General features: G+C 36.0%; 1 protein-coding gene across 8 annotated transcripts in view; it reads right to left on the minus strand.

Moving 5' to 3' along the window:
- Positions 1-14,518, minus strand: part of LOC127655194 (collagen alpha-1(XVIII) chain-like) — a 130,171-nt gene that overhangs the window by 8,721 nt on the left and 106,932 nt on the right. For 3 of the 8 annotated variants that reach the window (XM_052142842.1, XM_052142837.1, XM_052142843.1), the window contains 25 exons: positions 13,369-13,488; positions 13,084-13,146; positions 12,602-12,646; positions 11,889-12,020; positions 11,715-11,780; positions 11,607-11,633; positions 11,407-11,505; positions 9,815-9,850; positions 9,623-9,712; positions 9,513-9,539; positions 9,380-9,415; positions 9,208-9,267; positions 9,048-9,125; positions 7,801-7,836; positions 7,628-7,681; positions 4,277-4,348; positions 4,103-4,168; positions 3,913-3,943; positions 3,306-3,359; positions 3,152-3,186; positions 2,939-3,061; positions 2,691-2,844; positions 1,351-1,415; positions 758-889; positions 12-44 (listed from right to left, as the gene is read on the minus strand). In XM_052142842.1, the coding sequence (XP_051998802.1) occupies positions 12-44; positions 758-889; positions 1,351-1,415; positions 2,691-2,844; positions 2,939-3,061; positions 3,152-3,186; positions 3,306-3,359; positions 3,913-3,943; positions 4,103-4,168; positions 4,277-4,348; positions 7,628-7,681; positions 7,801-7,836; positions 9,048-9,125; positions 9,208-9,267; positions 9,380-9,415; positions 9,513-9,539; positions 9,623-9,712; positions 9,815-9,850; positions 11,407-11,505; positions 11,607-11,633; positions 11,715-11,780; positions 11,889-12,020; positions 12,602-12,646; positions 13,084-13,146; positions 13,369-13,488 (1,734 nt within the window). The remainder of the gene's footprint in view (positions 1-11; positions 45-757; positions 890-1,350; positions 1,416-2,690; positions 2,845-2,938; positions 3,062-3,151; positions 3,187-3,305; positions 3,360-3,912; positions 3,944-4,102; positions 4,169-4,276; positions 4,349-7,627; positions 7,682-7,800; positions 7,837-9,047; positions 9,126-9,207; positions 9,268-9,379; positions 9,416-9,512; positions 9,540-9,622; positions 9,713-9,814; positions 9,851-11,406; positions 11,506-11,606; positions 11,634-11,714; positions 11,781-11,888; positions 12,021-12,601; positions 12,647-13,083; positions 13,147-13,368; positions 13,489-14,518) is intronic. The other 5 variants (XM_052142840.1, XM_052142839.1, XM_052142838.1 and 2 more) reach the window with 5 other exon arrangements.

Consider the following 14,518-nt stretch of genomic DNA (forward strand, 5'->3'; position numbering starts at 1 on the left):
ACACAGCTTACCAGATCTCCATATAATGGTTTATAATCACCAAGCTGCAAATAAAGTAAAATATATGTTCAAATTTGCATATATTTGGATTTATAATATTCTCCTTAAAACGGGCCAATGACAAGAAAAATCTAGTTTAAAACCAATGCCAAGTTCTTATAAATGTTCTTAAAATGTATCTTTGTATTCATGTATTTTTTCATACATTTTTTAAAAACTATTTAAATTTAATGACTCTAAAATGTCAACTACTGTCACTGTCAAGTAAAAAAAAAAATTCTAATCATTAATATTTCTGAATTTTTCTTGAATCAAACTTGAAAATTGCCATGCTATGTCATGAGAAAGTCAAATGATCTGCATTTTTAAGAAGCTAATCTTTACAATATCTACAGTGATATTATTTCCTGATATCAAAATGGGTTCCCACATGTTTGTTATACCACACTGGTTTTTCTGTTTTTTTGTTTGTTTTTTTCTTTTAAGTTTCACCCTTTTTTTCTTCATTACAAGCTCAAAACAGTTACACCAACTTGACATTTTAGACCACAAAAATATCTAAATAAATTTTATTCAGAAATATAACACAAATTTGTAATAGAAGGTGTATTCAAATCATTGTCTGAATAAAATGTTTTTTTAATATTTTTTTATTTTTTAGTGTGAATAATGTGAATAGAAAGTGAATGGGTCCGTAAAAAAATGTATGTCACGTCACTGACCCAAATACAGAAGAGTCCTTTATAAAACACCATACCATCACTTGTTTAACACCATCCCGAACTCTGAGGTAGAGATCACTTCTGTCCAAAACATATATGAGAGCACCCTCTGTTTGTCTGCGTGCTGTAGCAATCATTATGTCATAAGACCTCAGCACAGTCACCTGCTGACAGTGAAAAAATGTGCATTACATTGTGAATGCTGCCATACTTTGAAAAAAACACATTAAACCTGTTAACATTCATGAGGGTGTCCACACTCTGAAGCATGAATAAAGTGTGAAACTTTGTGTTTAAAGGTATAGTTCCCACCAAAAAAAGAAAATGATGTCATCATTTATTCAGCCTAATGCTGTTCCAAGCAAAATTACTTCCTTTCTTCTGTGGCACAAAATCAAATATGTTAGGCAGAATGTTAGCCTCAGTCACCATTTACTTTTATTGCTTTTTTTTCACACATTTCTATTGAACAATTTCAGAAGTTTACATTTTGTATAACATCTGCTTTTATGTTCCATGGAAGAAGAAAAAAAGTAATACAGTTTTAGAACAACATGACGGTGAGTAAATTACACAATCTAGATTTTTTTGTGTGACCTATCTCTTTAATTGAGTATGTCCCACTCACCCCAGAACCTTGGCCGGGATTTCCAGGAGGGCCAGGAGGACCTGGAGGTCCAGGAATATTGACTGCTGAAACAATCAAAATCACCTACCAGTTATACATTACAAATTTATCACTAAATATATTGGATTCATTTTCTAATATATATATATATTAGATTAATTATCAAAACAAAAAAAAACTGAAAAGTTGCTCTGTGTTACTTGGAAGACAAGCAAAACGTAAAGGAGCAATATGTAACATTGACATCAAGCATTTAGAGTACTGAAGTCCAAATTCAAAATATGGGAGAGCTGTCTCCCCCCACCACCTACTCCCCAGACTCGAAGCTCACGCGGGTTGCCAGGTTGAGGACACGCAACAGGAATGAGCAAACTGACAATGGCAAGTGACGAGCAATGAGCTTAAAACTGTAAGTTGATAAGCTAATGTATACGTTTGCAATGTTTTTATTGTTTGTAAATTATAAACCAAAAACTATTTAGAAAAAAGCAAAAATAGTTTTTGCAGTAATGCACACATACAATGGAAGTGAATGGGGCCAGCCCATAAGTATTAAAATACACACTATTTAAAAATTATAGCTACAAGTGCAAACATAATTTTAGTGTGACAAAATCGCTTACTAACCATATCTGTGTACAGTTACATCCAATATTACAACTCAGTTGTCATGACGACGTAATGCCGATAAACCCTGTAATCTGGTAAACATGGTAACACTGGTAAATCCCTGATTTTATCACACTAAAAATATGTTAACAGTTATGCACTGGCCCCATTCACTGCCAATGTAAGTGCTTTTCTTTTTAATAAACAAGGGATGAGTAACACATTTTTGTGGTAATCAACATTATACCAAAATTGAGTAATTCAGCGATCAGAATCTCCTTATTAATAAATTAACTTTTAACTTAAATGGGATGTAAGAAGTATATGAACAACTGTTATCACCCCAAAAGTTATTAAAAGATATTTAGTTATAGTTATATTTGATGAAGGTCAAAATAAATGAGGAAAAAAAAAACTATATTCCACAATTACAGACATTTCCATCCAGAATAGATTTCTCATACGGCCAGTGAGTTAAACGAAAAGGTAATTTGCTCTGTAACTTTTACTGATGTTGTGTGAGAAAAAATACAGACGTGTTCAATTCGACAGGATTAAAAAATCACATCATCTGTGAAACACAAATATACCTAACCTCAAGGAAAACTAGTTTCATCTAAATAGGGCTTATATATCATCTTATCCACTGAGTTAAAAAAAAATAAATAAAAGCATAGCTTGTTATTCAAGTTCCTTATTGATATTCTTATAATAAGGGAATTTTAGTCTACCTGGTCTGTAGGGCCCTGGCAAGGATGGTGACCCTGGTAGACCAGGAGGTCCGGGAGGACCTGGGTTTCCTGGACGACCATCATAACCAACCCCAGGTGATCCTGGTGGGCCCTCAGGTCCCGGTGGCCCTCTGATTGAGTCTCCTTTAGGCCCCTGGAAGAGATGACCTTGATGAGAACTAAACATCCATATTTAGGTAATTGCATTACTAATGATGTCACTGTTATAATGTTACATTAATCCTTACAGGAAGTCCGGGGTTTCCTGGTGGTCCTTGTACAGCTCCAAAACGCGGGTCATAAAATCCACCACCTGGTTCTCCTTTCACGCCTTTAAGACCAGGATCACCGCGCTCTCCCTTCATCTCATTCTGAGGAAGCGTGACATTTTGCTATACTGTACTGCAAACATATGAAACTATTGTTTTATCAAATACTTTCATACTGATTGATTTACATACCTTAAGGGAGTAGATATCAAAGTCAGAGGCAAAACCTATGAAAAAAAATAAAGAGTGTTGCATTAATAAATGTAAAACCTCAATCCCTTTTACAATGCTAATTGTAAAAGCTAAATTGGGCTCTTTAGCAAGTTTCTAAAAACATTAATTTTACCTGGAGATCCTGGATTACCAGGGGCTCCTTGGTCTCCTTTCTCCCCTTTCGCAGCTTAAGAAAATAAAACAATGCATTGTTAAAAATGGTCTAAAATTTGATTCATTTGAGGCATTATAAATAGAATTCCATTTGTTAAAGTCAATGTGAAATGATATCCCACGTCTTTAATATGACGTACTGTATTTCTCAGTGAAACAGGATATTCAGTTAAAAAAGGGTGAAATGTACTTTTATAAAGTAATGTGCATTAAAGGGGTAGGTAAGCCAAAATGAAAATTATTTAATTATTTGCTCATTTTAATTTTGTTTCAAACCCATTTGTCTTTTTTCCAAGGAACACAAAGGTGATGTTAGACAGAATGTTAGTGACCGACAGCATCAGTCACCATTCACTTTCAATGGGTGGTAAAATGATGCAGTGAAGGTGAATGGTGACATTCTGCCTAACATCTCCTTTTGTGTTCCATAGAAGAAAAAGTTATACAGGTTTGGAACACCTAGAGGGTGAGTCAATTTGGCGTCAATAATCCCTTTAAGATAGTAATTAGGACACATTTTGATTTCTTGATTATTTGCTGTAATTAGAATGACTGTAACAACCTACCTGGATACTGCCTTGCAAAATCTTCATATCTCTGAAATGGAAGACAGAGATTACAAACTGTTGCCGTTGTTTAGAAAAATTATAAAGAACATGATCATTGCACTTTAACACACACACACAGAATATGGGGGTAAATTTTGCTAAATTTCATGCGTGTGTTACAGCTTATTTGACTCAAAAAATCACTTACACTGAATCTGTCCAAGGGCACAGCAGGCCCAGGAGGACCAGGGGGTCCTGGCGGACCAGGTGGACCCTTTAAAAGACACAAACTAACATATCAGAGGAAGCCATCCATATAACAAATACAGATGGAACAAATTGCTCTTTTTATTTCTGATTTAAGAGTGTGTGGTTTACTCACTGGATAGCTATTTCCAGAGCCAGACCCTGAGTCTCCCTTTTCTCCTTTATATCCGTTTACACCTGGACGGCCCTACAATCATAAAATAAAGGCATTAAGTAAAAAACAGTAGTCTACTCCATATAATCTGCTATTGTCAGCCGATGTATTAGATCAGTGATTCTCAACTTGAGTGTCAAGACCCAGAAATGGGTCACAGGTCTGTTCTGATAGGTCATTGACAGCAAAGAAAAAACAGCAGTGAAAGCAAGTAATACAATGCAACTAACTATATAACAGTGTATAGTTGGAATAGTAAAATAAATAGGCTTATCAGATTTTATTTGTCCTGGCTCAAGGTCCTTTCCTGATCTTGATCTTCCACTTCTCCCCAGTCATTTCCTGTCTCTTTCTCCACTATACTATTTAATAAAGGCAAAACATGCATAAGACTGAACTTAATCTCATGCGATGCCATCGTCCACATGAGTGGACATTGTATTTTGGCTTTGCTATATGCAAAGCATAATTTAAAATGAATGTAAACCGACTGAATACCGTTCACTCTAGACTGTCATTTAAGGTTTTCTGTGATGCGCTTCTACGGGTGCAGCGCCAACAAAAGGACCTCTGGTAAGGAACCTCTTTGCGTTTTTTAATGGAAACCAGTTGGGTGTAAAGAATAGCATCTCTACTTTTGTCTGATATGTGTCTGAAATTCATAAATGTTTTGCACGTCAGCACGCTGATAATCATGATGTACACATTCATGGATTTTGAGACCTATTTTATTTTGTTATCACTATACAATACGGTTCTATTCAATAACATTAGTAAATGCATTCCTATATTCATTGTGCATTTTCACTTTGAGAATCAAAGGGTTCATCCAAAATCTGAAAAACGTTGCTTTCAGAGGCTTTTTATGGAATTAGGATAAAAATAAGTTGCACTTGGAACTGTTCTGAGACCAGTGCAGACAGACAATACACTGGAGGTTAAGTCATTCATGAAATAGAGAGCACTGGAGCATCATATAGCTCTCTATGCAGCTAAGTGCATTCACGTTCAAAAATGTTATGTCGACACTTGTGACATTTTTGCGATAATTTGCATTTCCTTCAGCTATATTGCCAGAGGACGAACTCTCAAAGGCAGAGGCATGGACTCAATCACAGGGTTTGTTCACAAGGTAAGGGATGAGAGGTGAAACAAACAGATGCATAACCTCCAAACAGAGTAATAAACAAAGTGCAGATGATGAGAAAATGCACAACAGGTTTTTGGTCCTTGTAGGAATCATGACAAACCATGGGAGAGTCTAATAGCTGGAGGTATACATGGAGGAACAAAATATACACCCAACTCAGATGAAGGGAACAAATAACTAGGTAGGTAAACAAACTGGTAAGTATTGAAATGGATAAGGAGTCCATAGTTTTAGGGTGTACATAGACAAGAACAGATAATTGACTGAGTGTGAGAGCTTTGTTTTCTGCAGTCCATGATTAGAGTACTGATGACGTGCAGGAGCGTGTAATCAACTCAGGGGAGAGTGAGCACTGTGTGGAGTGAGGGAGAGGGAGCAGATTGTGGTGTGAGAGAGGGAGTCCGGTGGATCTGTGACATATACATAGGGAAACTTTTTGATGCGCTACACTTTGTCGCAAAAAAAAAAACCTTGGATGGAAACATAGTTTATGTTTCCATTCCTGAGCTTCTTCAGAAAATGTAAATTGCATTATGATGCTAAAATTAATTTAGATGACAATCAATTTCAGTTGGTCGTTAAAAGTTGCTGGACAAATATGCGGGCCGTAATGCGGTTGTGATGGCGATGCTTTAGATTAGATTGTTCAAAATAGCCTATAGAATATCAGACTGAAACGTTTCCCCCACTACTTGGTTCTGGTTGCTAGCTTGAAAAGGGCCATGACGATTCGCTTTTGGATCAGAAACGGATCAGAAACCTACAATAGTCGCAACATCAGGACCAATATTGCAGTCCTATCAGAAGAGCAACTGCTCCCTTTTGATTTCAATTCCATCTTCTGATTGTGAAATTCATTTATTTGTGAAATTAAAATGACAGTAAGCTGTCTAATTTCAATGAATTGTCTCAAAACTCTCCCCATTTTACAAAAACTTCATAGGAAATAAAATGTGGGACATCTGGGAGGTGAAAGGCACACAATAAGTGATATACACACATTTCTGTGTCTTAAGGGCAGATTTATTTAGCGATAAACCAAAACTTATGTGGCAATGTGTTTTTTTAAGCATGATGTCACGCACACATTTTTATCGCCATAGCTCAAATCAACCGAGTTAGATATATGCAGGTCATGAACAGTAACAATAGGAAAATAAGTGCAACCCTGCAATAATGGAGTTGAGTGCTTTTTTGAGATAGTATTGGATTTAAATGCCTTGTTTTGAGTGCACTTTATCTCTTGTGTGTGTGTGTGTGTGAGCTGGTTTAAGTGGTTTAAGAGGAATTTCTTTTGTTACAAACTGGTAATTACAAGGGTATTATGCCATAAATGTGTCAATATAATTCAATCGCTTAAAAATCATACTAAACAATGTTTTTTTTTGAAAATGTAAAAAAACATTTTTGGTTTTTGGGGTTGGGTTAGGGGATAGAATCGATAGTTCATACAGTATAAAAATCACACTTTTACAAGAATTTTGCTATATATCTATATGCAATGTTTTATTTGACTTGTTATAATTACTTTTGTCCATGATGTATTAAATTGTATATAGCGTAGTCTGCTTACCTTATTAATTACGTTATTAAAATACGTTTTTAAAACAAATACGAAATAAAAATAGGAAAATTTTCTGGTCCCCCAGCTTTCCAAAGTTGTGTTCCCCTGTTCTATAGCTTGGTATTATTTAAAATTACATTACTTAATCCTGCTGTCCACATATGTAGACATATATTTTTAGGAAGGCTATTTGCTCTAGAATTATTATTTAAGTATTTATTTTTTGCTTGTTTATTAGGACCTACTAGATACAAATCAAAAAGGAAAATGAAAAATGCGCACAACAGTCACGCTCAGATCACAGGAGGTTGAAAAAAGTAATTGTTATTGATGTTTTGTGATTAATATTAAATGCTGTGCATCCAGTCAAACCCAATGGTATTTTGGTGATAATTTTTTGCATATTGTTGGGCCTATGCAGTGTATGGTATTATTAACACATTTTTATTGTCTGATTTTAAATAAATTGTTTACTTTAGTTTAAGAAACTATTTTGTAACTGTGCTGGGTGGCCACTTGTAATATCTAGGTCTTGAAGCAAAACCAGTTGAGAAACACTGCTCTAGACACCAATTTCCTTAAGAATAATGCTACTTACAGGTCTGCCTGGCATTCCAAATTCACCTTTCAAACCAGGAGGTCCAAATGGCCCCTGAAGAAATTGGATATAAATAAGAATAAATTAGATATGTTTTCATCAAGTAAATACATGATAGAACTTTTCTATAAATGCTGGGTGAGAAATATATATAAATAAAGAAAAAAACATACAGGAGGGCCAACAGGTCCAGGAATCCCGCTTTCACCCTACAGTGAGTCAGAACATGTTAATCTTGATGTACTATACCAGTCAAACGTTTGGCACAACTATTCATTACTATTTTCCACACTTTAGAATAATAATTATTAAAACTGACACAGTTAAAATAGAAGTATTGGAATTCTATAGTGAACCATTTTTTTTGTCTTATTTTAGATGCTTCAAAGTAGTCACTCTTTGTCTACATTACAGCTCTGTACACTCTAGACATTCTCTCAACCAGTTTCATGAGGTTGCTTTGCATTTAAAAAGTATTGAAGGGGTTAATGAATATCTGTTTCAACACATGAATTTACAGAATATACTGTATGGTTTAAAATGTAAAAGTAAAAAAAAAATTTACATGACAAAATACACATATACAACTGCTTGTCCACAAAACTCATTACAAGAATTTAAAGGTATAGGTTACCCAAAAATGAAAATTCTCTCATCATTCACTCACCTTCATGCCATCCCAGATGTGCATGATTTCATTTTTTCTGCAGAACCCAATGATGATTTCTAGAAGAATATTTCCACTCTGTTGATCCTTACAATACAAGTGAATGGTGACCAGACCTTTGAAGCTCCAAAAATCACATAAAGGTAGCATAAAGGTAATCCATAAGACTCGATAGTGGTTAAATCTATTTCTTCAGAAGCTATATAAGAGTGAGTGAGAAACAGATCAATATTTAAGTCCTTTTTTACTAAAAATCTCCATTTTCACTTTCACATTCTTGCACATTGTGAAAGTGGAGATTTATGGTAAAAAAGTACTCAAATATTGATCTGTTTCTCACCCACACCTACCATATTTCTTCAAAAGATATGGATTAAACCACTTGAGTCTTATGGAGTACTTTTATGTGGCCTTTGTGATTTTTGGAGCTTCAAAGGTCTGTTCACTGTATTTACTTGCATTGTATGGACATACAGAGCTGAAATATTCTTCTAAAAATCTTTGTTTGTGTCCTGCAGAAAAAAGAAAGTCATACACATCTGCAATGGCATGCTGGTGAGTAATGATGACAGCATTTTCATATTTGGGTGAACTATCCCTTTAAGCATAAGCCTTGAAATGTGTAAAAGTGAAAGATCAAGATAAACATAAATTAATTGTGTTCAAACAACTGGTAGTATAAAGAAAATTCTGAACTAACAAAACTGACCAATCTAATACAAATAAAAATCAGCCCAATAGTTGGAGGCTTACTTTGGGGCCTGTCAATCCACCTAGGTAAAATGGGTTACCATCAGGTCCAATAATAAGTCCAGGTTCTCCTTTCTCCCCCTGCAAACAAAGTAATGCAGCAAAGTGAACTTATGAGGTTTATCAAACTTTATATTAAGCCTTGTCATTGCTGCTTACAAACCTTAATGGCATAGCCTGGTGCACCAGGCTCACCTCTGTCACCTTTTGGTCCTATTGGGCCCTATTAGAATAAAGAGTATAAGTGTAATTTGATAAACTATATTTTTTTCTGAAGAAAATGTGAGTGGTGCTTGCCTATGTAAAATACTTATAAGATATGATATTATACCTACCGGGAATCCTGCTTGGCCAGTAAGACCAGGCCCACCCTGAAAACCACACATACAATGTAATAATGCAATTGGTATCCCAATGCTCCATCCTAACCGTTGCCTTAATTTACCATTAGAAGCAGTATTTTCATACCTGAGGTCCTGCTCCAGCTCTATCATACTGTGTCGTAAATTGACAGTCAACAGCTTAGTAGAAACATTAGCCATAATAGATCAAAAGGTCAAATAAGTCTGAAGACTTACATTTTCAGAATGTCTATAAATAATTTGTCCAGGAGGTCCAGGTGGGCCGGGTGGACCTGGAAGATTAGTCCCATCTCGACCAGGTTCACCCTAAACAGATGATCATATTGAACAATGATCAAAGAAGTCATTTTACATTTCCGATTCCAAAAATATTACATTGATCACTTCAGATGTACAGAGAAAACTCACTCTGTCTCCTCTGTCTCCCATGTCCCCCTTTGGTCCCTGCAGGCAAATGCAAAACATTGATATCAGCCTCTTACTTATTGGATTCTAGACACTCAGGCCCCATTTACACATGGAATTAACATCCATTTGAGTTGATCCGATTGTAGTGCTAAATACAGGTGTAAACAGGGTCCAGAACCTTTTGTGATTTGATCAATTAAACCATTTATGGAGGTAGTCACACATCACATTTGTAGTTTAAATGCTAATGCATCCCAGACAGCAAGAAAGGACCTTATTCTCACCAAAAACCTGCCAAAACAAGAGCTTTAAACTTTGCTGGCTTGGTCTGTTACGATGGACTCACTGGATGAACTGACATAGACTTTCAATTATTTGCCAACAAAAGCCTTCATTGGCCAACTAACAAAGGACAATGCATCTATGTGAACTTCTGTAAATAATCCAGGCTGAACTTTAAAGAAATTAAACTTCTAGTTCATAAAAAATCTTTGTATAAACACTGGCACTTAACACTTAGTTTACTGATTTTAAACCATGACTTGCATTGCACATAAATAACGAATATTGGCATTATATTCATGATGTTAGCAAGAGGGGAACTGGCCCCCTCAGTGAGCCTGGTTTCAACCAAGTTTATTTTATGTTAAAGCATGATTTTCTGTAAAGCTGCTTTGAAATTATGTGTGTTGTGAAAAGCGCATTACAAATAAAAATGACTTGACTTCACTTGGTATGGCTTTAAATAAAAATATGTGTTTGATCACAAAAAAAAAATAAAAAGCCCATTCACATAGAGTATGTGCAGAAGGCCTTATGAAAATTATTCGGTATGTCTGACATCAATATTTAGTGATGTTAATTTGCTTTCTTTAAATCAAAGCGAAAATTACTCACCCTCATGTCATATGAACGGAGAGTAAATTCTGACAATTTTCATTTTAGGATGAACTTTTCCTATAAAGGCTCTTTTCCTATAATAAACTCTACGCAAGTTTGTGAATGCAGATGCTATGCTTTGGCCACCATACAGCCAATGCGAGGTCCGGTTGTTGCATTCTTGCATTACAGTGGCGGGAACAAACCTCAGTACTCAAGGTGGTGATAGTTACCTTCAAATGTCTGTGCCATAAACTGGATGTGTCATTATTCTGGTTGCTTTTAATATATTGACCTTAACTTGCTCAGCAATATACTCTTCGAACTGTTGCTCTGCCATGTAAGTAGATCACTTACAAGAGAAAACTCACCGTGGAAGCGGATTTTCACACTAACCACGCTATAGCGTACCCTTGTGGCAAAGCTAATAATACAATGTGTACTTGCGTTGGGTTATGAATTGCATTCTGACACATTTCAAAATGCAACGACATGTTAAATCATGCTTGTGAATGCATTTGTGTTCATGTTCTTGTGTATAGTACGTTTCGCCCTTAATATAAATAATTTGAAGTATGTTATTGGTGAGATTAAAAGTAAGGTATATTTGGGAGCAAGAATATGTCGACTTTTCGCACTTTATCAACATGAAGTAACTGTATGCATTAACCAGCTGTGAATGGGGACTCAGAGTTGAAATGCTTGGAATATACCTGTGGTCCAGGGAAGCCATCCAGCCCAGGACGGCCATCTCTTCCTTGAGGTCCCTCACTGCCTTTTTCACCAGGAAATCCAGGGAAACCAGGCTTACCCTTAAGAACAAAGTATATACATGAAAAATCCTCAGTATGTGATGAAAATAATGATATCTTTGAACTATAGATCTTATTTGAATTAATAAACAAATTCTTACTGGGTGTCCTGGGATACCAGAAAGTCCCTGAAATGTAAACAGGTAACATTATATTAACTGCTGAAAGTGGAAAAAGGAGAACATAAAGATACAACAAAGAAAACTAACCTGTCTTCCCACTGGTCCTCTGACTCCTGAACCGAAGTGACCAACTCCTGAGCCTTCCATATCATCCTGAACACATACAACAACTCAATATTCCATGGATAACAGTGCCGTTTTTCAAAGAAAAGAAAAAAGTCTGTATGAAAAAAGAAGTTGCTCTTCATGACAGATACTCACAAAACCAACTTGATAGCTTGGGCCAGGAGGACCAGGTGGCCCTGGTGGTCCGACGGGTCCCATTGGTCCTGGAAGACCAGCAAGCCCACTCTCTCCTGGGAGTCCAGAAGAACCAGGAGAACCTTGAGCACCCTTTAAATATAAGTAGAAAGATCAATGAATGTGTGTCTGTGCTCTCTAGGAGTTCTGGCAATTATTGTTTGATCTCAGGCTAACTTTTGTGAAAAATACAAAATTCAACAAAGCTAAGATTGGTTTGAGCTGGCCAAACTGGTATGAGCTGACAGAAAGGCTACAGTATCTCAGATAATCACTCTGTACAATTATAGTTAGCAGAATAGCATCTCAGAATGCACAGCATGTTGAACCACAAGTTGAATGGGCTACAACAGTAGAAGACCACGTCGGGCACTTTATTAGGACCATAGTGTTCCTAATAAAGTGCTCAATGTGTGTAATAAGTCAAATTCAAATCTATTGTACAAGACTCTGTACATCATTAAATTATTTTAATGGGCTCTGTAATGTAAGCATCATAACAAAATTTATAAATGCATTAATACGGTCCTATAGGCCAGGCTTAAAATGCACTTAATTTCATAATATGTAACAGGGGTCCCTGCTCATCTCTATATCCACTAAAGGATCCTTGGCCTTTAAAAGACCCCCCTTTTAGAGGTTTATACCATAGTGTGCACATTATGCAAACTTACCTTCTCTCCCACAGGTCCAGGTAGGCCCAGATCTCCGGGGTCACCCTGTGGAGCACACAATCAGTGTAATGTCTAAAGATAGCTATCATTACAGGGATCTCAAAAGAGCTGAATTATGCAAGTCCAAATCTAAAGCGCTATCATGATGGCTATATATAGCCAAGCTTCCCTGGTTATTACTTACTGAATACTGAATATACTGGAAAAAATACTAAATACAATACAAAATTACACACTTAAGCTTTAAAAGATTTAAATGTTATGCTTAAGTGTACAAACGTCTCCAATAATACCCTCAGCAAACATACTAATGTAATCACACTGGCTTATAAGAATTTTTTACTCTACAGAAGATAGATTTCTAGCCAATTAAATGTTCAAGAGCTGAGAAAAACTAGATTAATGTTCACTACAGAACTTTCCATAACCTTGAAAATTTTACACATGTCCATGACTTTTCCAGACTTATATCTGCCTCCTACCTTTTCTCCTCTTGTGCCTGGTGAGCCTGGTTTTCCATCAGCACCTGGTGGACCTGGTAGTCCCTTTTTAAAAAACAACAATTTTTTTATTTTATGAGCTTCAGATAGGACAGTTGGAGAGGAAACAAGAAACAATGGGGAGAATAGAGGGGTGGGATCATAACTACCACAGAACAAATCAGAGCACACACGTAATCCACCAGGTAATGTTTCTGAATAATAATCATTGTATTCCAAGATATCCGATACAAGTTATACACATGAACCATGTCTCTTTAGCCTTACCGTTTGACCTGGAGCCCCATTTTGCCCAGGGGGGCCAGGAGGACCAAAACCACCAGAGCCCGAAGACCCAGGACCAGGGGGCCCGGGAGGACCAGGTGGGCCTGGCAAACCGGGCAATGCCTATCAACAAATGAAAAGACGATGCCTAAATTAGAAACTGCATGTTTTTGAAAAAAGAGCATTTTAGATTTCTAATACAATGTTTACTTGGTCATATAAACAGGGTTGCTGCAGAGTTAACATAAAATTTAAGATTTTTTAAGACCTTTTTCAAGACCTGAACAGATCAAATTAATACTGTATCACCATCCCAAAACAAACCAACACAATCTCAAAATAAATAATGTATCACAGACACTTAAAAAGGCAGGGGCACACATTCAACATGGCCTTAACATTGCTTATCAGTAAAACAGTGTAGGGTATATGCAAGTTTAAAATACTCAAGACATGTTTTCCAGATTTATATCACATTAAAATTGGTTTATGTACCATTATTTAAATAAATACAAATTAGAGGTCAACAAATATAGATTTTGCTGATTTGATAATGTGATAAAAGAAAGGCAATTAAACTGCCTATAGTTTAAAAATTAGTAGACTATATTAAATGTTCTTAGTGTTTACTTCCTGTGATGAGGAGGGCCAAACAGAGGCTACAAGAGTCCAGATTTAATACAATTCAGATGCAGTTTTCAACTACAAAGGCTGAAATACACCGGGAACTCTTATTTTGAAATGTATGCGATTCACTGTTTCCAGCTGCTCATTCAAACAGATTAGGGTAAAGAAACAATCTACAGCATATTACAATATAAACAAATAAAAGCAAAGATTGTCATATTTCATCAACACTATATCATCGTCATCAACAGTTGATCGTTAGGAATCGCTTAAATTTCAGATATGTCTTAATGAACTGCTCTGCAACAGCTGGAAACTCTCACAAGCCCCCGTGTGTTTGGAGAAAATACAACAGTGCTGTGTTTTCACTTTAAAGGATGCAGCACATGCATTTATTTCATTAAATCGTATTCTTTTGAAGTTTGATTATCACATAAGGTCATATCACGATCTTTCCGCCCCCAAATTTAAGACCCCTTTAAATGATCCTTAAGGCTTTTGTTGTATCATTTAAGATATTTACATT

This window comes from Xyrauchen texanus, chromosome 14 (assembly GCF_025860055.1).
Source record: "Xyrauchen texanus isolate HMW12.3.18 chromosome 14, RBS_HiC_50CHRs, whole genome shotgun sequence".
Classification (NCBI taxonomy): Eukaryota; Metazoa; Chordata; class Actinopteri; order Cypriniformes; family Catostomidae; genus Xyrauchen; species Xyrauchen texanus.